Raw genomic sequence first — 24,808 nt, 5'->3', positions numbered from 1 at the left:
CGAAAGATCTGCGAAAGTTGATTACCGCGAAAGTGTCTTCTTGCCAAATCTTCGAAAGTTTATGCCCGCGAAAAAAACGCATTTACAGTATTTGCTTTCACCCAGCATCATCGAAAATAAAAACAATTAAATGTTTCCCTATTTGGATAAACACGACTTGAGGTGATACATTAAGTGTTTTAGGCCTTCTCATGAACTTGTGACCATCAGTAAAAATATTTTTTTTTGTTGGGATTTTTTTTATTTCTCTCTTTGAAATTCCTATTCTTATAGTTAGTCAGAAGAAAAATAAAACTAAATTCCCTACCGACTGACCCAATTTTTAGCTCACCCATTGACGTCGGCTTCCAAAAGCAGGGAATGTGGTGTTGAGGGGAATGTAAGGGGTTGTATCTTAAAACTTAGTTTTACTGAGCTCAGGTTTTGCACACATGCAGCACAATAGCATGAGGGGAACATTCCATAATTGATGCGCTGTGTGCTTATTAATAACCGTAAATTACAAAATTTACGACCTAGTGTGTGGAGTATTAGAATCAATGTTAAGGTAAAGTGGTATCTCAAAATAGCTCTGCATATATTGAGCTGAGGATTTTCATGCATATACTTAACGACGTGCAGCATAAAGAGTAAAACCAGAGCAGTGAGCAGTGAGAACAGTGTGATAGCTGGCAAATGGTCACATGTAAGTGGTGAAGTATGGCCTCTTATCAATTTATCTCAGTTTTATTCTGATTGCTCATGTAATTGAATAAATAGTAACATTTTACAGGCACCCTAGAACCATGGCTTAAGCAGAATTAGGGGTAAAATGCGGTGATATGTAAATTACAATTTATTAGACGTCACTGGTCTAGAATTACAGGTATTCAAAATGCTGTGTTGTCATCACATATAACACACAACAACATTCAGACGATGCAAAGGGATGAAAAAGCACAGTAACATGAGGGAATGTGAAATGGTTGATGCGCTATGTGCATGTAAATTACCGTAAATTGTAAATACCATAAATTACAAAATTCATGATTTCCCTTTCTCGGTTTTTTTTAAATTAAAATGCATGTTGAAGTAAATGTGCCAGTACTTTAGGTATTGAGCTGAAGTTTTGCATTCTTTGTACCTTGATACCAAATCTTATGTTTCTTTATGTGGGTTCAACACAATTTTTAGCTCGCCTGTGAAGTACAGGCGTAGCTTATGTCAGCGTGCAATAATAAAGGAAGCAATTTTAAGCAAAATGTTAGGAGGTGGTATCTTAAAAAGTACTGCAGGTATTGAGCTCAAGGCTTGCACACATGAACCACAATAGCATGAGGGGAATATTTCATCGTTGATTGTACCGTAAATTACTGAATTTCTGACTTTGTGTATTTTGTATTAGAATCAAAGTTAAACAAAATGTTAGGGGTGGTATCTCAAAAAGTATTGTATGTATTGACCTGACGTTTTACATGCATATAAAGCACAGTTACGTAAGGGGGATGTTCCATCACTGATGCTCTGTGAGCATATTAATTACCCTAATGTACTAAACTCACAATTTCAGTTCTCTATGCAATTGAGCCGAAGTTTTACATTCAGGTGTCTTGTACAGGTGAGTTCTTTGGTAGCCTTGCGCCCAATTCCAAGTTCCGATCAGAATGGCAGGATGATATACCCATGGTTGTACCGTGTATGATGGCCGGACCGTCCATGTAAGATCCGGTCACAATAGGCGTAGGATATTCAGCTAGGATCCGGCTGTTCTGTAGGTAGTTGATGGATAAACAGAAGGGATAATGGACGGACCAGCGGATAGACAGATGCACATCATTTTCATCCATGTAAGGGGCTCATTTGAGTTTGCTCAATGCATGGTGCAAGATGATAAAGGCTGTTACAATATGCATGCACATTATACAGGTGTTGACGGATTGATTTCATTTTCTGTTTAGGTTACACAATGGAGAGTTCAGGCTCCGAGGAGAATTTCTCGGAAATGAAGAGACCTCCTCTGGTGAGGGACTTGAGAGCCATCCTGGAGGAGTATCCTGATAATGGACAGATATTTAAGGTTGTTACTCTTTTATCTCATTATAAGTTAGATCATAGAGTATGTCAAAATTATGTCACACTATTTGCACTGTAATGCACATTGATAAAATCACAGAAACAGTTGATCTTACTATATTTTATTGCTTATAGTAATGCATTCTGGTGAAACAAAAAGTTCTGTAGTGAAATTCCTGAGATATATGCCAGTAAAACAGATGTGCGTACAGTTTTAATAAAGGTGAGGCAAAAATCAGAACCTGCATTCTGATGCTCCAAATTTCACAAAAATGTTAGTTAATTGCTTTCCAACCAGCCATGTGTCCTTTCATCCCTAAGCGTATCCAGCAGACGATGAATTAGATGCGCAATTTGAATGCAAATAAAAGAGAAGAAGAATGGAGGCAACACTAATTAGAGTGATTGTTTTAAATATCTGAACTTTCATTCTTCATTCGACCTCGACATTTTGTCAGGTTATTGCGGAATCCATTTTGACAAATTGACTGATCCAGAACAGGTGCAGGTCGATCTTGGCAAGATGCCAGCAACATCATGACCCCGTATATGACAACATATTTGCCCTTTTCATAAGTTAGTGTGATCAACCTATTCATGGGTTTGTGTAATGGAACTGTTTATAAGTTTGTGTAATCAAGCTCTTCGTGAGTTAGTGTGATCAAGCTGTTTATGAGTTAGCGTGATCAAACTGTTCATGAGTTAGTGTGATAAAACTGTTCATGAATTAATCTAATCGAACTGTTCATGAATTAATGTGATCGAACTGTTCTTGAATTAGTGTGATCAAACTGTTCATGAGTTAGTGTGATCAAGCTGGTCATGAATTAGTGTGATCACACCATGATCAAGCCTTTTATTAGGTAGTTTTATCAAGGCTTTCATGAATTAGTGCGATGAGTTCACGTGGACAAGCTGATCATGAGTTAGTTTAATGAAGCTTTTCATTGGCTAGTAGGATTAAGCTGTCATGTCCTCAATTCAATGTGATGAAACTGATCATGAGTAGTGTGATCATATGTTAATGTCATTAGGCTGTTCATAAATTAGCGTGATTAAGTTGTTCATAAGTTAGTGTGATCAAGGTGATCATGAAAATGTGATGAAGATGTGTATAAGCTAGTATGATGAACCTGTGGATGAGTTGGTTTGACAAAACTGTGCATGAGTTAGCTTGATGAATCGAACATGAAATAGTGTGATGATGAAGTTGTACATGAGTTAGTTTAATGAACCTGTATGTGAGTTTGGTGAAGGTTTACGTAAGTTAATTTGAAGAATCTGTAAGAGTTGGTTTCATGAATCTGTAATCTGTACATGACTTAGTGTGATGATTTATTTATTTATTTGATTGGTGTTTTACGCCGCACTCAAGAATATTTCACTTAGGTGAGTTAGGTTAGCGCGCTAACCGACTGAGCTACGGAGGCCCCTTAGTGTGATGAAGCTGTGCATGAGTAAGTGTGATGAAGCTGTGCATGAGTTAGTGTGATGAAGCTGGACATGAGTTAGTGTGTTGAAGCTGTATGTTAGTAAGTGTGATGAAGCTGTACATTACTTAATAGTGTGATGCAGCTGTACATGAGTTAGTGAGGTACACCTGTACATGATTTAATAGTGTGATAGAGCCGCGCACGAGTTAGTGATATGCAGCTGTACAATACTTAATAGTGAGATGCAGCTGTACATGAGTAAGTAGTGTGATGTAGCTGTACATGAGTTAGTAGTGCGATGCAACTGTACATAGTCGTGCGATGCAGGTGTACATGAGTTAGTCGTGCGATGCAGCTGTACATGAGTTAGTAGTGTGATGCAGCTGTACATGAGTTAGTCATGCGATGCAGCTGTACATGAGTAAGTAGTGTGATGTAGCTGTACATGAGTTAGTAGTGTGATGCAACTGTACATAGTCGTGCGATGCAGGTGTACATGAGTTAGTCGTGCGATGCAGCTGCACGTGAGTTAGTAGTGTGATGCAGCTGTACATGAGTTAGTCATGCGATGCAGCTGTACATGAGTTAGTCATGCGATGCAGCTGTACATGAGTAAGTAGTGTGATGTAGCTGTACATGAGTTAGTAGTGCGATGCAACTGTACATAGTCGTGCGATGCAGCTGTACATGAGTTAGTCGTGCGATGCAGCTGCACATGAGTTAGTAGTGTGATGCAGCTGTACATGAGTTAGTCATGCGATGCAGCTGTACATGAGTTAGTAGTGTGTTGAAGCTGTACATTTAGTTAGTAGTGCGATGATTTACATGAGTTAGCAGTGTGATGCTGGTGTACGTGATATAGTGTGATGAAACTTTACATGAGTTAGTGTGATGAAGCTATGCTTGATGAATCTGTTCATGAGTTTGATAATGTGGTCAAGGTGTAGTGTGATACAGTTGTACCTGCGTTAGCCGTGCGATGCAGCTGTACATGAGTAAGTCGTGCAATGCAGTTGTGCATGAGTTACAGTAGTAGTAAGATGCAGCTATACATGAGTTAGTGTGATGAAACTTTATATGAGTTAGTGTGATGAAACTGTGTCACAGTCAGAGCGATAAAGCTGTCCATAAGTTAGTGGGATGAAACTTTACATGAGTTAGTGTGATGAAACTGTGCATGAGTCAGAGTGATAAAGCTCTCCATGAGTTAGTGTGATGAAACTGTGCATGAGTCAGAGTGATAAAGCTGTCCATGAGTTAGTGGGATTATAAACCTGTGTGTCTATCAGAAGTTGGACATGAGTAGGTCAGCAAACATCTTATTAAACTATGCATTAGTAAGTGTAATCAGGCTGGCGTCATGTAGATTAAAGTGTGGTATTAACACTGTCATTTTAACAACTGAGAGAAACAGTCAGAAATATATTGGGTTAAACAGTTTATGCTAAGGAGTATTTATACCACTGTTTACACATGCAACCAACACTGGCATCATTTAAGGTTGGATGAGTGCTTCTAATATTGAGGTGCCTGAACCCACAAGGTTCCCTGACAACCACACCATTTTACAAACCAAGCCTGTTAATACCTTCGTTGCCATTGGACACCGGGTACAGTGTGGCCTTTCCACAACCACTACGTACAATGCATATACTTTTTCAGGAGTTGATACAAAATGCAGAAGATGCTGGAGCTTCCCAAGTCAGGATTATTTATGACAGTTTTGGTGCAGAACGCGAGACAAGTTCCTGTCCTCATTTTCAGGTAATAATTTGGGCACTTTGTCATTATTTTATTCATTGAGAAGAAGGTTGAAAACCATTCCATTCATTGAAGAAGGATAAAAACCTTTTAATAACTAATGTCAAAGAAATAAAAATGTAACAGATTGCAGGTGAATTGAATGTTCATAATTTTTCAGGATTGTCTGCAGTAAGATTACCTCCAATGTGGGACTTTAATGAGTAGATAATGCGTCCGTGTCAGCACATCTCCCCCAGTTATGATTACGTTTTCATGTGAGGATGTGCATTTCTTATTTGGGTTGCACAGCATCATCCCATAAATGCATGCGTTCAAGTATCTGCAACTTACTTGGTTTTGTTGCAGGGACCAGCTATATATGTCTGCAATAATGCCAGATTTACGGAGGAAGATTGGAAGGGAATTAAGATGTTGCGCAAAAGTGTCAAAGAGGTGGATCGATTGAAAGTTGGCCGCTATGGACTGGGATTTAAGTCTGTGTTCCACATAACAGGTACATGCACATGGTTTTTCTGACAAATTACCTTTATGACAAAAGGTCACATTATGACAAAAGATCACATTATGACAAAAGATCAGTGAAATGACAATGGAAGTAATAATATCATTTCTTCACTCCAGCGACTGTATTATTTTGGTGCTGCCATTGTGCTGCCATTAAGCAAAAGAATAATTCCCGGTAGTTTCCAGACTAGTCTCCTGCTAATAAAATAAACCGATCGCAGAAGAGACTGCATATGAAATCACATGCATATATTTACATGTATACCCAGGGACACAGTATACATCCAGACAATTATCCATGAGGATAAGGCCTGCTCTTTCTGTATACGCCTAGATTTGTCCATGTCAATTTCTTCAGCTCTCACAGCTCAGAGTTTGTCAGGTACATGTCCCTTATGAATGGCAATGCCTTTCAATGCGCCCATCCTGCATGGTTCCCCCATCCCCACCCACCCAAACCATGAATATAACTGTTTGCGTAAAAATGAAATATTCTTGAGTATATATTTATATATGCATCATTTTTTTTTTTCAGATAGCTTGCATAAGGACATTAACTTTATATTAACATATGTTGGGTGACTTTGTTCCTTTTCCCATTTGAAGTAGCAAAATTTGCAATTATCTTTTTACAAAAAGAGATAACCATACCTCCAGTGGTTATTTGAAAAATGTGCAAATAAGTGTTTCTTTCTGTTGGTTTGGAAGGATGATTCACTCTGGTGTTAAGCATAATGTACGTGAGAACAGATTAAAATAAGAATTTTTCATTAAAGTTTGATAGAGACTTGATAAGACAGTGTCTTGTATAATATTGCAGATGTAACTCTTCCCCTAAACATGCTAAATATTCAGGGAGGTTATCAAGTTTAAAGGCAAACGTCAGGCACACAAAGTGAAAGTTGTGATTCTTATTTTTTGTTGTTTTTTATCCTTGAAGACTTCCCAAGCATCACCAGCGGGGACACACTGCTTCTTCTTGATCCAAGCAAGCTAGAGCACAGAGTGTGTGCGACCTATCGGCTTTCTAACCTGAAGAGCAAAACAGTGCAGTGCATGAGACAGGTGTTTGGGAAAGTGCTGGATATGTCCAGTTTGGATAGAGCTACAACAGATGGCTTTGATGGAACTGTGTTCCGATTCCCATTACGACAGTCTTGCTCTGACTTGTCACCCGTGGTTTATGATGATGGAAGAGTGTGTGATCTCCTAAAATGTTTCAGAACTGAGATGATGATAGTTCTTGTCTTTCTAAAGTCTCTGGAGTGTGTTGAAATTTGGAGTCCTCAACAGGGGAAGGCGACCCCCAAATTGTCCTTCAGTGTTTGTCTTACTGATGAAAGTGCAAAACAACGAAAAGATCAAAAAGAGATCCTTAACCAGGCTTTGGCAGCAGAGTCAACCTCAGTATGGACAAGTTCAGTGAATTGTGAAGTCAAAGATCATTCTTCTGGACTGAATTTTCGTTTGAACTGGACTGTGAAGTCAATAAAGTTGGGGAGAGATGAAATGTCTTCTTCCCTGAGGGCTCTGTCAGACGATCCTGCCCTGTCCTATCCACCATTTGTGGGAGTTTCTGTCGTAGATGTCCCATTGTTGACAAGAAAAACCATTCTGGACATGAAATTAATGGAAACTGCTCTACAAGGTCATGTGTACTGTTTTCTACCCCTCCCACTTCAGCATAACAGTCTGACTGGGCTCCCTGTGCATGTCAATGGGTATTTTGCTCTCAGCTCCAACCGACACCATCTAAAATGGCCAACAGCAGATGAGGAGCACCAAGGCTGGGACAGCCAAAGGGATAAATCTTGTCGCTGGAACCGTGGTCTGTTGACAGAAGCTGTCCCAAAGGTTTACTCTTTGCTGATTGACGAGTTGATAGAGACCTCCAAGAAACAAAAAAATCCACAGGACTATGTGCAGGCTGTTTACAAGGCATTCCCCTCAGTAGGGTCTGCGTCCAACATGTGGGTGTGTGTGGTTCAGGGCTTCTACGAACACATCCTTACCAAGCCATGTTTCTTCTCAGAAGAAGGTGGGGGCAAATGGGTGACGTTCGGAGAAGCTGTGTTTTGTAAGGACAAGTCAGATGTTCCAGAGAAAGTTTTAGGAATTCTAAAGCATCTGGGAATAACAGTGACTTGTGTGCCAGAAGGTCTATTTGACACAGTCCGTCATTTTGTTGGGAATAAAATGAAGCAGGTCACACCAAGATTTGTTAGAAATGTGCTGAAGAAAACCTTAGCATATGAACAAGAGAGTGATTTCCAAAAGCTGCACCTTCTGAACTTTATCATGGAGGATCTCGTAGATAACAAAGACTTTGATGACCTGTGGGGAATAAGACTTCTTCCACTGTCTGATGGTACTTTCACAACATTCCAAGACCAGGTAAGAATGAATGGCTTTAAGTCATTTGTTAGTTTTGTAAGAGGTTTAAGCCTAAAAAAGGACATTCTTGATTGCCACTGGCTGATCAGGTGGGTTAAAATGTTGACATACACTTGTCAGAAATTCAGGCCATGCCCACTAGGGGTATATGAGATTTTATCCTTGCATAGTTGAATTACTGAGCAGACTGGCGTCATTTTTCTTTGTGATACTAATATTATACCCAGTGTATCTAAATTACTGCGCAGAATGACATTTTTCTTTGTGACCCCGCATTCCATAAAACACCTAGGGTTTAAATCCCCATATATCTTTCTGAACATGCGGATAACTTATATTATTATACCACATATAGTTTGTTATGACACGCCTGGGATATGTCATGCTATGATGCAGTTTGTATGACGTCACTTCTCGCCTCTCCGTCTGCAGCTATCCTGAAAGGAGTGCTTTATATTATTTAACTGCCGAGTTCTGAGCGAAATCTCGTAGACACAGATGTCTTGACTGTGTGATGTACCGGTATTCTGGTCTGGATACGCAGTGTATCTCCTGGTGTGTTCCTGGTCAACAGGGAGGGGGGTGGGGGGTGGGGTGGGGGGGGGGGGGTATTCATGGGACCAGTAAAGAAAATTATACACATAAAGACCTGGCCACCACAAGTTGTGTGTGTGTTTCGTTCATTTCCCACGTCACATTAGGGAGGTGGGTAAAATGGAATCACCCTGCCTGCCCATGCGTCTGCGTGTAGACACAATTTTGTCCATATGTCTCCCCCCAAATTACTGTGCAGATTTTGATGACACTTCGTTGAGGGAGGGAAATACTCATCTTCCTGTCAACAAGGTTGATACTCGTTATAGGCTCTCTAGTCACCCTTACTTTTGCTGTTTCTGAAGTCAGTTTCTGAAAACTTTTCTATGTACAGTAATGGCATTGCAGCTTGCATACTTCTGCCAATCATTGATCGGCCATAATAAGTGTGTATTTCCTTGTTTCAAACCAAATGCATGTACATTCGGATCAGATTTATTCACTCACACAACAGTATACAACAGCAATAAGCAGTGCTGTGAACGGTGATTGATGCTCATTTACTGAAACCAACAGGCAGGGGAAAGCCTCTGTGCTATCAGGCACTACTCTCCGGTGATAGCGAAAGAGGCCACCTATGTGGCCTACCTGTATTCAGGGGTGCATAGTTTTTTCCACTGAAATTGAGGGGTTTTTTGTTCCGACATACCATTTGAGATACAAAAATTGAATATTTTAGTACGTTGCTATACTTCACTGACTGAAGTAATTATCACTGCCTATATAGGGACTCAAGCTGGCTCCTATGGCTAGTTGATACTGGTGTCAGGAGAAGGAAACCAGTCAGACCGCGTGCGTTCACATGCAGTCATTCGCGCAACGCTAAGTCATAAATAGAACGACCGGAAGCCGAAGTATGTCAAATTATCGGTGAAAGCCTATTTGGCAGAGACCAAAGAAATTTACCATGTTTCATGTTTGATTTCATACGCCCTTCAGCTTCCAAAAATTGTACTTCTTAAATCTAATCAACGGAGAGGGTCATGAAAATATCTGTGAAAGAGAGATAACTCGTAACGCAGTTTCCTTCACGGAACTTTGAATATGTTCAAATTGAACTTTTGAATATTTCTATCAAAACACGACCTCAAATTGATCAATTATAACCAGTTATTGAGTTTTTTTTATTGAAATGACAGACCGAATACTGGCTCTTCCCGACGACTTCTATGAACCCCTGATGTTGGTGTTGTTTCGCCACTTATTCCTATCAAACCTATTTTGCCTCAAAATAACAGCCCCACCTAAACCCACATGCATTTTCATGTCCACTGTGATCGTTACATTTCTCCATTCAAACTGGATGTACCATTAGTGCAATCAATGCACATCACAAATGGTTCATGAAACAATCTATATGAAGCCAAACTAAGTAACATTCTAGTCCGTACAAGTGTTAATGGATTTTCCGAATCATGTGAAAATCCTTTTTGGAAATATTGTCTCTAACCAACTTCAGCAAATAATGACTTTTGTGCCATTTGGATGTTCAAAAAAGTAAAAAACTCCCACAGATATCTAATTAAATGCTGTTTGCTTCATGTACGCTTGAAAAGTCCAAGTCACAAAGCCACAAAGCCCATTTGATAAGTTGCATGCTAGCTGTTGACAAATTTCGAATGAAATTGAAATTGAAAATGTTTTGTGCAGCACTATCTATAATTTGTGACCTGACATTTGTTACATTTCATTGTATAGAAATGAGTATATAGTATATAATATTGTATATAAGCTAATAATACAGAATTAAATAAATATTTATTTTCATTCTTAGTTTGCTTCCTATCACTTTCATCTGGCCTCTATTTGCAATAATCAGGATAGCAACATCTTTATATACATTTATCACACAAGTGCTTCCATACAAATTGCCTGTGATTTTAATGTTGCAAAGTATAGTTTTGTGTTTATCAAATTGAAACGAAAAAAGTCTTGGCACTGCCAGGATTTGGCCGCTCAGAAATAAAACTTTTATTTTAACAGAGAGAGGAGACCAAGTTCAGTGCCACGAAAACCTTTGACAGATGTTTGTTCCCAGGTTTAGAAAATCAGTTTTTGACTGAATCTCCAATACATCAATTTCCGGATGGCCTGGAAAAGAAACTGAAGATCTTAATTCAGTCAGGTATGATGTTTGTGGGAATGTTCAGGGGTTCAAACCTTTGGCTGGAAGCCCTATTGTATCTGTTTAGATTATTAACTTGCCTGCACTAAGTAAGGAGAGGTTGTGTGAGAGGGAGATTAGATGCTTTCGGTGGCAGTGTTTTGCACATGTAACAGTTTCTTTGATTCTGATTGTTTGTTGCTGGCATGCAAAAACTGCTCAAAATATTGTTCAGTTTTCATAACATTTTACATGAAACTCACAGGTGATACTTAGAATATACAAGTTAACAAACTAGCCTGGTTTATTCATAAGTTTTTGCAGATTGAGGGTTTTCTTTGATTGTCTTTGGTCTATGTGCAATAACCACTAAATAATATTGCTCAATTCTGTTTAAAAAATTTTGTGTGCAGAGGCATTGTATGGTTCTCATTCAAATCAAGCGAGGAAACCAGGTTGAAAAGAGAATGGCCATACAGCAGTTCTATATGTACAGGGTCATGTTTTTTTTAATTTGCTCATAGCTTCCAAACCAACTACAGGAGAATCACATGTTCCATTGAGTACATGAAATCCATAGGTTACTGTATATTCTGCGTGCGGGGCGCTCGTGGTTGGGGCATATCTTCTGATCTATCAGACATTCATGTGTTTGTACATTATACTTGAAGTTTCTCTACATTATACTTGAGTATACATATGTTGTATAATAGTCAACAGCAGGGCATCAATACCCACAGTCACTGATTCTAGCTCATCTTCCATTCTTGTTGCTATTTTCTGGCACATTTGCATTTGCAGGTAGTAAACTAGAATTTAGGTCACTGTTACCTTATGCAACCATTTTGACTTATTTTCTGTTGGTTAATTCAGGGAAGACACAACTGAGACCTGTCAGGAAGGATGACTTCCGAAAGCTTATAGAACAGGTGACTAAGATCTTTGGTGGGCAAAATAGGGAAGGTATCAAGCTGTGGATAACCAATGTCTGGAAGGCATTGTGCTCAGAATTCCCATCTAACCTTCACGAGTTTCAAGGAGTGACCCTTCTCCCCATCTCAACAGCATTTGGAGTTACTCTTGAAAAACTTCAGTGTCCTCCAGTGAATGTCCTAAAGAGATATGGCAAGACAGTTTTGTCAGATGTTGTGGAATCTGTTGTTAAGAAAATGGGCGTCCAGGTGTTGACAGAAGTTGTACCAGAAGTGTTGAAGCACCCAAATGTTATTGGTGTGTTTATCCTTGAGCCGACAGCCTGCTCAGTTCTGCAAGCTTTGTCTACTGCGAGAGACTACACCCATGACACAATGGACCTGTCACTAACAAAAGAGCAGAGATCAGAATTTGTGACATTCATTGCCAGTTGTGACAAAGTGTTTACAACTCAAGAACACAGACTCCTTACTTCTCTTCGATTATTTGAAGCTCTTGGCCCTAATGAAAATATCAGCCATGTTTCTGTTCAAGAACTGCAAAAGTCTGCTCCTGAAGAGGTCATCCCGATCACCTTTCCTTGTAAACTGATAAAGTATGGATCATTGGCAGAAAAAAGCCTGGGTGCAAAGCTTGGCGTTCAGCAGCTTAACCGCGGAGATCTGGTGTTGCTAGTACTTCAAAAGATGCGGCTAGAGCCCAACACGTACAGGCGTTCCCAGGTGATTCATTTCATGGAACATATCCTTTCCAATCCATCAGGTTTGAACAAAGAAGTTTGGGATTTGGTTGGAAATATTTCCTTTATACCATGTACAGATGATGAAAAAACGCTGCGAAAGCTATCAGAGTTGTTTGATCCGACAATACCTAAACTGAGGGATCTGTTTGTGGGAGAAGATGTGTTTCCAGGCAAAGAATGGGAAAACTATACACACATACTTCGGAGTCTAGGCTTAAAGAGTAGGCCAACAGAACAGGATCTACTTTCTTGTGCTGTAAAGCTGGAAAAGATGCAGACAGAAAAAGAGCACGACGTGCTGCACCGAAAATGTCGTGCAGTAATATCTGCCATAGCGGATCGGACTGATCTGTCATCAAGAATTGTGGATAAACTTAAAACAGTGGCAATCTTGCCAATTAAGAGAGACAGACCAAGTCATTTTCCACAAAAAATGCCTTGGTTTTCTTCAACTGGATTTCTAGCTAAACCTTCAGAGGCAATGGACAAAAGATATCAAAATTTGATTGGCTCAGTTATGCCAATTACAGTGTTGCCAGATGATCTGACACAGACTCAAAAGTCAAATTTGGTGCAGATGTTAGAACTGAGTCGCCCTCCTTCATTATCCAAGCTACTAGAACAAATGAAGATCACTATGAGGAATTTCGATCCAGATAATGTGGATTTCTTCGTAACGGCTGTGAAAAAAATTTACAGAGAACTTCAGAAATTCAGTTATCAAGCTATTTGGTCAGAAATGAATGACCAAAAAATTGATCGTACATGTAAGTGGATTTGGAATGGTAAAGAATTCAGTTCTTCTCAAAAGATCTATGTTGAGCAAGCAAATGAAGACCTGGATCTGGCACCATACATGGTGTGTCTGCCGGTAGATATGCGTGATTTGAAGGATTTCTTCTTGTTTTTTGGGTGTCATAGAAATCAGGATCAAGAGATGATGTTAGACGTTCTTCATATGATAGAAAAAAAGTACTCAAAGCCAAAAGCAAGACAAAAAGCAAAGGTACATCGTGATATCCAGATTGTTCTCAGGATGTTACACCACTTGTCAGCCTATGTTGAGGAAGGAAATCTGCTGGAAGCAGCCAGGATTTTAATTCCGGTGGAAGTTGCTGGTAAAGACGAATGTTTCAAAATGATGCCAGCCAATCAGTGTGTTTATTATGACTCTTCCGAGTGGATCAGTGTGGAGGACATTTCAGCTGATGATAGAGACTTGCATATTGTACACAGACATGTCCCACGTGAACTTGCTTATTCCCTGGGAGTGTCACCCCTCATGGACAAATTGCTTGATGCTCAGGAATTAGACATGAATTACGGCCAGTTAGAACCCCTGACGAGACGCCTGAGAAACCTAATACAGCATTACACGGATGGGGTTGCAGTCATAAAAGAGCTTGTCCAGAATGCTGATGACGCCGGGGCAACTAGAGTGTGTTTTCTTTATGATGAACGACAGAATGCAAATTTCCGAAATCGACTGATACATAAAAACATGGCGGAGTGCCAAGGCCCAGCGCTTTGGACCTACAACAACGCAGTGTTCACGGATGAAGACTTTCAGAACATCACCAAAATAAGCGGGGCTACTAAGCTGTACAAAGCTGCCAAGATTGGTAAATTTGGATTAGGATTCAACGCAGTGTACAACTTAACAGATGTGCCAAGTTTTGTTAGCAGGGATCTTTTTGTCATCTTTGATCCTCATGAGACTTTTCTTGGCAAACCTGGATTAAAAATGAACATTAGGAAAAACAGAAGAATGGTTAATCGGCTGAGAGAACAGTTTCAACCATATAACGGTGTATTCGGTTGTGACTTTGACACAGAGGACGCTTTGAATTTCCAGGGAACGCTGTTTCGTTTTCCACTGAGAACGTCTGACCAGGCCCACCGAAGTCAGATCAGCAATCTACACTACAATCAGAGAGAAATGATCAAACTGTTGCAAATGTCTTTAGAATGTGCCGGGAATTTACTCATGTTCACCCGAAATGTGACGAACATCAAGTTTTTCCATCTGTCAAGTACGGAAACTGATGCATCAACACAAACTCCGTTGTTTGAAGTTTCTAAGTCGAATAATGACCATATGATAATGGTCCAAATGATTAACGACAATGAAAAATGTGAGATGCTTAATTTGAAACCGGCATGTGAAAGAAAAACTGAAGTTACTTGGCTTAAGGGTAATTCAGAGGGGGGTCAAAGAGTTTCTCATTTTCTGTCAGTAAACCGAGAAATGGAAGCCCTTCATCCTGAAGCGAGTGTGGTCATCCCAGTTCAAACGACAGGGAATCAGTCTTACGAAGCCATACCTATTGAAAAGAGCCCCACAGGATTTTTAAAACACGGGCTGGTCTATTGCTATCTGCCATTGCCAATACCCACAAAACTTCCTGTTCTGATCAACGGAAGTTTTTCTGTGACATCTGATCGACGTCGTCTGTCTGAAAAAAATGTCGATGAAAAGAAAAACCTTGGGAGCGAGTGGAATGAAATTCTCCTTGAAGACTCGTTGGCAAAATCCTATATCAACGCCCTACAACTGCTAGCAGCCAAAGGGCACCAGCAGATGTTCGAGCTATGGCCAACAGAAACAAACTGCGACGCTTACCTGGAGCCTCTTCTTCGCGGATTCTATGGCTCTCTGTCATCTGATCAGCAAGAAATACTTCCAGGCAGAGATAGGTTCACCAACATGCAAAATGCTGTATTCCTCGAAAGCAAATTTCGATTTGATACTGGGAAGACCGGACAAGTGGCTTTTGAAGTTTTTAATAAACTTTTAAAGAAAACAGAAAAGATTGCCGTCGACCTCCCCGAAGATATCCAAAAATGCTTTTCTAGGTTTGGACGAAGCCAGCTTGTTGATAAAAACACATTCTCTATTCATCAATTTTACACGAAACTTTTCCTGCCAAAAATAGAAGAAATAGAACCCGAACAGAGAGATGTGTTGGTGCTTCATGCTCTGAAGAGTAGAGACCCAATCCTATTGAGAGCTTTGAAAGAAACACGTTGTATTCCGGTGGACTACTGTGGATCACTGTGTATGCCCTGTGATCTGATACATCCAGAGGGAGAAATAGCTTGCCTCTATGATGATTCGGAAAATCGATTTCCTGTTGGAAATAAGATCACGTTCTGTAACCCCCTGATACTGGATGTCCTGAAAGAATTAGGAATGTTAAAGGACATCTTGCCTCCGGCAGAAGTTCTAGGTAGGGCAAGTACAATTGAACGACTAAGTCAGCATCAGCCAGATAAAGCTCTCAGTATGTTCAACGCCCTGATTCGTGTTCTTGTGAAAATGAACAGAACAAATTCTCTGGATCTCACTGCAGATGACAAGGATAAGCTGAACACACTACGATTTCTTCCTGTACTGCACCGTCCTGCACATTGGCCTTCATCACTTCAGTGGAAAGCAGACGGGGGACCAACGTTTGAGTGTCCAAGAAATCTGTACCTTGCGCAAGAGAATCACCTTGTAGGTTCTCAGAGATTAGTATTGAATTGTTACGGGCTAGGACTTGGTTCAAATGCTGTTCTGAAAAAGCTTGGAATATTAAGTGAAGTTTCTGTGGTTGACTTGGTTAAGCATATGCAAGCTTTAACGAAAGTTGAAACATCTGAGCTCTCCACTGATGACCTAAGTAATTTAGAAAAGATTTATGAACAGGTGTATGTCTTTTTGGAGAAGTGTTGCACAGAATCTACAGAAATCCCGGGGTGGATGAGGGCAATAACAGAATTAAACAGTATTTTTCATGAGAAGGAACACGTGTCTCCTCAGTCTCTAGCCATCGAGTTCAACTATAAATGCTCTCCGTATTTGTCTAAGTTGAGTGAAAGGTATAGCAGACTGTACCCAAACACAATGCATTTACTTGGTGTAAAGAAAAACTTTAGTCGTTTTGATTATGTGCAAAGTCTTCAGAAGTTCTACGAGAAATACAACCACGCCACACTTGACTTGAGCACTATACGCCTTTTGATTAGGATGCTGACAGCTCTGGTTGAGACAGTAGAATCTGAACATAGCACCCTGTTAAAAGAGGACCTCAATGAAATAATGCTACCAGACAAAGAGGGTAAACTCTGTTTGTCGGAAATGCTGTGCTTTGATGATTGTTCTTGGATAAAGGATTCCAGTGGAGTGATGAGATACGTTCACGCCAGTGTCTCCAAAGAAACGGCCGAACTGCTGGGAGTAAAAACCAAGCAGCACTGGTGTTTATCTCAGAATGCTGAGGGCATTCAAATTCCGTTTGGTCAAAAGGAAGATCTCACAAACAGACTAAAAGGAATATTACAGGGTTATCCTTGTGATTCAACAATTTTGAAAGAACTTCTGCAGAATGCGGATGATGCTGGTGCTACAGAGATACAGTTCATTAAAGACTGGAGATCTCACGAGAGTAAAAAGATTTTTTCTGAAGAATGGAAGGAACTGCAAGGCCCTGCTTTGTGTGTGTACAATGATGCAGCCTTTACTGACGAAGATTTGGAAGGAATTCAAAGTCTTGGGAAGGGAAGCAAGAGAGATGACCCTTTGAAAACGGGGAAATATGGAATTGGCTTCAACGTGGTTTACCATTTGACGGATGTTCCGTCTTTTCTGATCAAAAGGCAGACAGAGGAAATATTGTGTGCATTTGATCCAAATCGCAAATACATACCAAACATGTCTCCAATGTTGAGTGGCATGAAATGGCAAAATCTACCTCTGATTCGCAAGCGATTTCCGGACTCGTTTGCTTGTTATCCGGAAAGTATTCTTAATCAGAATACCGTTGGTACATTGTTCAGATTTCCTTTAAGAAACGTGAGTATGGCCGAAAAATCGGAGATCAAAAATGAACCAATATCGGTGAATAAATTGAATGCTCTTTTTAAGGAATTCAAGAAAGAAGGTAAAGAAGCCTTGTTATTTACCAAAAATGTACACTCTATCAAGATTATTGACGTAACGCAGGACGGGACTCTGAAAACGGTATATGAAATCAAAGTCAGCTTGGACGAAGACAGTTTAAAGCAGAAGAAACAAATACATTTACAACGCCAAAATGTTATCACTGAATTACAATCAGGATTGTCTGTTGAAAATGTGACCACAACAGAGGTGAAATACTTCGTAGAAATACAGGAAGAGCAGACGTCAGAACGGTGGTTTGTGAAGCAAAGGATTGGGTTTGAAAATCCCAAAGAAGTTCCAGATGAGTTAAAGGTAGCCATCAGTCAAAAAACACTAAATCATTTGCCCATTGGTGGCGTGGCATTTCCGCTAATACAGAAAAGACAGAGAGAATGTAAGGCTTTCTGTGGCCTTCCTCTGCCAGTGCTAACAGGACTGCCTGTGCACATTGATGGGGACTTTGCATTGGACTATGAACAACGAAGACACCTGTACAATTCGCCACATGGAGATGTTAGAACAAAATGGAACAAAGCTTTAGGTGAGCAATTGTTAGCACATTTGTATGCCTCAGGCATTGTGGATTTAAAAGAAGTACTGTTTCAAGAAACTCATTCAGTACAAGGTTCCATTGAACAGTACCATGGATTTTTTCCTCTAAATAAGAAGGCTACCGACCTCTACTGGAAGGATTTGTGCTTAGCAGTTTACAAACATCTTAATTCCACATCCAGTCGTGTGCTCTGTGTGACACACAAAACCCAATCTGGGAAGGAGGTCGTGAAGAAATGGCTGCCGCCAACTGGACAACATGAACTTGAAGCATTCTTCAATACTTTGAAAACACAGTACGACGAAACTGTGTCGGGTTTCTATGGATATGGCATAGTGGAAAGAGCTAGGAAACCGTCACGACGGTCTTCAACAATGGCGTCTCTCTTACTGGCCCTGGATTTCAATCTTGTCAGCACTCCACTGCAGATTTACAAAAACTTTTGTGAAGCCAAAATTGGCGTAAAAGTGGTCTCACCAGAATCAGTTGTGATTTTTTTGGGAACATACTCAGATGAGCACACTCTTTGCGTCATAGGCAACCTTCCATGTCCTCTAGGACAGACAAATTTAAAAACAAAAGACAGTTTCTTTGAACTATTGTCATACTGCAAAAAGTGTGACAAGCTGAATGAGTCTCTGGAGGGGTTACCGCTACTGTTGACCTGTGATGAAACTTTGCGGGTTTTCAGAGAGTCTGAGAAAGTTTTTGTATCACAATACTCACTGATAGTTCCACATTCCGCCGGTAGCTTTCTTCACCAATCTGCCATAAGTATCCTGGGATTGTACGATGAAAAGCTGGAAAATGTCCAGCAAGTCAAACCTTTTAAGATTACAGATTTTAGTAAGCTGTTGCCTTTTGAGTTGGAGGAGTCTGTGTTTGGGAGGAATCAACCGGTGCATTGGGGTGATAGGAGAGCGCCTGCTGAGTTGTGGTTGCAGTCAGTTTGGAATTATCTGACCGAAAAAGCCCTGCCTTTAAAAGGGAAGGCAACTCAGAAATCAATGCTCCGTTCATTGAATGACATTCTATCGTGGTCTTTGTTACCTGCCACGAGGACACAAAAGGGACAGGAAAGCCTCTATCTGGTTCCTGTAAGTTTTGCTGATCAAGTAATGAGGGACAGTTTTTGGATGATTTCTAACCATTTGCGTAAAGCGGGGTTTTATATCTTTAAGAAGTTTGATAATGAGATGGAGTGGCTACTCAAGACTGTTACGCTTCCGAATGAATTGGTAGTTGATTTATCCGATGCAGGAGACATTCTGACCTGCATAACAAAAACATTGTCTTCGTCAATGAAAGGCAGTGTCATCAGTCTTTTGATACCTGAGGTTTGCAAGGGAATTTTGCAGTATTTTTCAGATCACTTAGAACAAGTGAAGAACATCCCAAACCACAAAGTCCTTTTAGCACAGATGCCGTTTTTTTTGACGGTATACGACGAAGGGGTTGAGATTAATGGTGTTAAAGCAATAGTCCTCCCGAAAACTGTACCTTCCGTTGGTATGGAGAAATGGTGTCAGAAGGGATCGTTGGTGCTTTTGAAAGAAATCAGCGTGCTCACCAATCTGTACTGCTACTTGGAACTTAACAACTGTTCTGAAATTGAATTCTATTGCAAGTACATTTTTAAAGCGTTTGACATCCTCGACGAGAAAGCCAGGGTTGTTCATCTAGAATTCGTCCGAGATGCCCTCATTCAACAAGCCCGAGACGGCACCTTATCCTTTCTCCAGACAGCCCTTCAAGAACTGTCATTCATTCCCTATAACCAGAAATTAGAGAGAGCATCATTCTTTTATGATCACAGACATGATTTGTTTAAGGCAATGCTGAAAAGGCACCAGTTTGTCCCGGAACCGTTTTGTGAAAAAGAATGGTATCACATGCTAACTATAGCTGGACTCACCAACAAGGTGTCGGCAGACATGTTTGTGAAACTGGCTAAACAGCTTGAGGAAGGTGGGTGCAATGAGCGAGAAGAAAAGACAATTCTTGAAAAATCCCAGTGCTTAATAAAGAATTTGTTTAGTGAACAAAAAGAAAATTCCGCTCTTCTTGAAAAAGTTAAAAATATAAAGTTCCTGGTTTCCAAGTCTGCGAGTGACGAGCTTCAAGCCATTGCTTCGTGTTACAGATCTTCCCCATCAATGACTTGTTTTAACGGTTCAGCATTGCCGGAACACCAAGAACTGGTGTGGTCAAGCTGTGATGTTTTCAGGGAGTATTGTGTGCCAAAAGACAAAAAGAGAAAAGAACATATTTTGAATATATTGGGTGTCAAAAAAGAACCAACTTCCGAAGCAGTTGTTCAGAATTTGCGTAACATTGTACAGAGCATGAACAATGACAAACAACTGCAGAAGCATCAACACAAAACCTTGGACACACTGTTGAAAATTTGCTCTGGCATATACACATTTCTTCAGAGTAAGAAGTTAAGCGAAGACCTGAAGAAAATACTTCATAACTTACCCTGTGTGATAATCAAGGATCACGGATGCTTTGCTAAACCAGACCAAGTGGTGGTGGAGCTGAAATCAGTGAAAGAGATTACTCCATATTTATTTACGCTTCCTAAAGAGTTGGGCCCCTTTTGCGAACTATTGGTCTCTGTTGGTGTCAGTAACAACGTTCTTCTTCGGATAAGAGAAACTTGTCAGGATAACGACCTTGAACCCAACGAAATGAAGGCGGCATTGAAAGCAGTGAAAGGAATGTACAAGAAGCTGTGCAAGTCTGAAGGACAAGTTCAAATAGGCAAACTGTATCTTCCGGGAAAAAAAGGCGAAGCCTGTGTCATTCAGAAGTCATGTGATATTGTTGTTTCTGACAATTCATATTTGGAGAAACGGGCTACTGGAGACCTCGATTTTGTTTTCTTGCTAAACCCAGAAGAAAATGTTGATAAGATGGACTTGTGGGCCAAACTTCCCGACAGCCACAGGCCCCGCCTTCTGTCAAGATTGGTGAAGGCACAGTTGACAGAGTCATGCAGGTCTGAGTGTCAGCAGACAGAAAAATGTCTGAAGCTGCAAGATGTGGTGTCCGCGCCTGAGGTTCTACATGGAATCATACGTTTGATCAAACACTATAGGTTTGAGGAAGGACGCCACGACTGCACTGTGGAAATTGAGGAAGTACAGAGCTTTCTGTCATCAATCAGAATCTTCTGCTGTTCGGGAATTAGCACTTGTCTGATGTACCAAGGCAGTATTATCTCAAACAGTGAAGACTTTTCTCATTTGCAACACTGTGAAGAAGTCAAAGGAGACAACACCTCTGAAATGCACATCTTTTTTGTCGAAAAACTACTCGATGATGAATATGAATGTTGTACACAGATCTGCAAATACCTTTGCAATTACCACATCAAATTACCATCACAAGCAGTCGTACTTATTCCAAAGGTCCTTTTTGTAGGTTACAAGGACGAGTCTGTCCGTGAGCATTTAAACCAGCAAGGAATTAAAGAGTTCCGCATGAACGAACCACTTCATGGAAAGCCTGACCTTCCAATCCCTGGAAGTTACGTCCCTGTTAAATTTCATTTTTTGCTGGACCAAAGTTTCACATTTTTTGAACCTGGGCAGTACGTGGGGTATGAAGTGTATGATCCAATGCTGTCATCAGAAGATGGGGATGCAATATACATATATGCCATTGTCAAGGAAGTGTGTTCAGCGGCTGACGCTTCAGACTGGCAAACAGAGTACAAGATTGACATAGGCGAGATTATCACTGTTCCTGCCACTGACTTGTACGCATTCCACAGGAAACAGATATCTACCACAGGGGAAATAGAGATCTTCTCAGGACACGCAACAAACACCCATACACCTGACGCCACAGAGAGCAAATCTTTACAAGAGTTGAAAAGGGAAATTTTCAAATTGTTGAAAGAGGCATGGCACAAAGATGAATTTACAAAGAAGAAAGTTTTAAAGAGACTGCTTCTCAAGTGGCATCCCGATAAAAATCCGGGACGGGAAAAGTTTTGTACTAAAGTGGCTCAGTATATACTGGCACTGGTAAAGAGGTTCGAAAATGGCGACTTTTCTGCGTTTGAAGAGGAAAATGACACTAGTGACACTACAAGGAGAGGAAGATTCTACGCAGGAGGATCGTACGGAAATTTCTTCACTAAAGCAAACAGGAGAGGAAGCCAGTATGGACAGCATTTCAGAGCGTTCAATAGCAGGGATACGACAGATGGCGGACGCTACCAAGGGTATTACGGTCACACCTCATTTAACTTCCCCAACCCCCAGCCGTCAGAAGGTCGCCGCTGGATCCGTCAGGCACAGGCTGACTTCGAAGCCATCGGGAACGACGAGGAAGGCCCGAAACCATCGTATTCTTGGATTTGTTTTAAATGTCAGCAGGTAAGTAACCTTTATCAGATTTTCGTCCAAGATTTTGGGCGTCCCTAACTGGGCAAAGCATTAACTAGACTATGGACGGCATGTTGAATTGTACACCGTGTAAATGTAGATCTTAGGTTTTGTCGAAGCACAATGATTTAAATTGAGGCATTGTTCGTTGATGCATTATCTGCGCATTATTTACTGTAAATTACAAAATTTACGACTTTGCCTTTTGTGTGTTGGTATCCGTCTTAAGTTAAATGTTCACTCAGAAAGTACTGCCTGGAATGATCTCGGGATCTGTGTACTTGTAAAGCACAACAACATGAGTGTGATGTTTATTCACTGATCTCAGGTTTTACATACTTGTAAAGCACAACGACATAGGGGTGATGTTTATTCATTGATCTCTGGTTTTACATACTTGTAAAGCACAACATGAAGGTGATGTTTAATCATTGGTCTAGAATTTTGCATACTTGTAAAGCACAACGACATGGGGGTGATGTTTAATCATTGATCTCTGGTTTTACATACTTGTAAAGCACAACATGAGGGTGATGTTTATTCATTGATCTCTGGTTTTACATACTTGTAAAGCACAACATGAGGCTGATGTTTAATCATTGGTCTCTGGTTTTACATACTTGTAAAGCACAACGACATGAGGGTGATGTTTAATCATTGATCTAGGATTTTGCATACTTGTAAAGCACAACAAAATGAGGGTGATGTTTATTCATTGATCTCTGGTTTTACATACTTGTAAAGCACAACAAAATGAGGATGATGTTTAATCAGTGGTCTCGGGTTGTGGATATTTATAGAGCACAACAACACGATGGTGATGCTCAATCGCTGATCTCTAGTTTTGCATACTTGTAAAGCGCAACATGAGGGTGATATTGTGACGTAAATTACAAAACATCAAGAGTTGGAGAGTGCTGGCAAGGAGTTGAACAGGTATCCTTATTAGTCAAATGCTTGATATTTCAACAAGGCAGTACTTTTGTTTATTTGAATTACTGTAGAGTATTCTCTCAATTCCAGGGGAAGAAGATGGCTTAGATTATGTCACAAAAATCTTAAAAGAATAGACATCAAATAACATAACCTGAATTATTTAGTGGGAGGAATGGAAACAGACCGTAGACATTATTTGTTTACTTGCTGGGTTACTTTACAAATCAGCTTCTGATTAGGAATTCTTAAGCAGACATGGGATGCGTCATTATAGATCAACCGGAAACATGATGTTGCGTGATGCGTACCACGCGCACCTATGGTTTTGAGACAAAACAAGGTTCGAAGGATTTTAGCGGAATCAGACGCGTGCTTAGGTTATAGAAATAATTCGAGTCTGGTGGAATTTCCGAATAAATCTGATAACACGGCAGCGCTTTCGATTGTCGCAATTTGCGTGATTCAGCTCTTTTAACTGCAATATCTCGGTTGTGCAACATCACAAAAATATAAAGTTGTACTTTTTTAACTTCCTCTGGTATACTTTATCGATAAATGTATACATTTGTTCTGGTGTTGTCTTTTCTTTTAAAGGCAAACAAACAATAACTTGAAGTATATGTCAGATGGAGGACCATTACAACACTGTCCAGAAAACGATTTATTTTTCAGAATGTTTCAAACCGAGTAAAAACATATAGGATTCTACGGTTATCTATTGAATCTGGGAGTAATTGTAGCGATCTAGCATTGTCACACGTCACGCCACTGATCACAATATTTTCAGAAAAGACCTTCGTAGAATCCGATGTTTAAAATGCATTGTTGAAAAGAAATGGTTTCTTATAGTTGTAATCTTTCTTAAGACGTAAAATCTTTGATGTAACGGATAAATGTTAATGAATTTCATCATGTTATGACATATTTTTACAGGTCGCAGAAAAAGCCATTAAAGCTGTATTGTATAAGACTAATGCCAACCATAACGCTATCCGAGCCCATGAGTTGGAGAAAATTGCAGACGGCCTTAACGACTCCACATTGTCCCAACTTGCCCAGGAACTGGAAACGACGCTGGGATATAAGGGATACACGAGAACAAGGTATCCAGACATGCTGCACGGCCAGCAGACACCATCCGATGTGTACACGTGGACTCAGGCTGAGATAAGCAAGGGTCTTTGTGGGAAGATCCTTGATCACGTGTTAACAATCCTTTGCAATTGAACAGATAATATAATGAAAACGAAAGTTGAAAATTACTCTCACTATTGTCACTGGTACGTAGGTGTCTTCGCATCGAAATTATGCTTTGGTTATGGGTAAGCAAGCAAACATATGTTGGACAGAATTGTATCCAATGTATGGAAACATGCTTGAAGATGTTCAGGAAGTGTGGCGTTCCAAAGAGCAAGGTATTCATAATAGATCGATCAGCGAGTACAAATAATCCTGAAATGTTTGCTCAGATG

General features: G+C 40.2%; 1 protein-coding gene across 1 annotated transcript; it reads left to right on the top strand.

Moving 5' to 3' along the window:
* Window positions 1–1,941: 1,941 nt before the first annotated feature.
* LOC135467352 (sacsin-like) lies at window positions 1,942–24,563 on the top strand. The gene is made up of 7 exons (XM_064745123.1): window positions 1,942–2,056; window positions 5,148–5,249; window positions 5,595–5,742; window positions 6,694–8,147; window positions 10,725–10,866; window positions 11,719–22,391; window positions 24,270–24,563. Exons 1-7 carry the CDS (start codon window positions 1,946–1,948, stop codon window positions 24,561–24,563), a joined length of 12,924 nt encoding a protein of 4,307 aa, XP_064601193.1. The 5' UTR covers window positions 1,942–1,945.
* Window positions 24,564–24,808: the final 245 nt, after the last annotated feature.

Source organism: Liolophura sinensis, chromosome 6 (genome assembly GCF_032854445.1).
Source record: "Liolophura sinensis isolate JHLJ2023 chromosome 6, CUHK_Ljap_v2, whole genome shotgun sequence".
In the NCBI taxonomy this organism is placed as follows: Eukaryota; Metazoa; Mollusca; class Polyplacophora; order Chitonida; family Chitonidae; genus Liolophura; species Liolophura sinensis.
The sequence above is the reverse complement of the archived record's forward strand: the minus strand, read 5'-3'. Positions and strand labels throughout refer to the sequence as shown.

Excerpts from the sequence above, each read along its gene's own strand:
- LOC135467352 (XM_064745123.1), top strand. The coding sequence starts at position 1,946 with ATGGAGAGTTCAGGCTCCGAGGAGAATTTCTCGGAAATGAAGAGACCT. Across the intron at positions 8,148-10,724 it reads TCACAACATTCCAAGACCAG|AGAGAGGAGACCAAGTTCAG; the intron begins GTAAGAATGAAT and ends TTATTTTAACAG. Across the intron at positions 22,392-24,269 it reads TTTGTTTTAAATGTCAGCAG|GTCGCAGAAAAAGCCATTAA; the intron begins GTAAGTAACCTT and ends ATATTTTTACAG.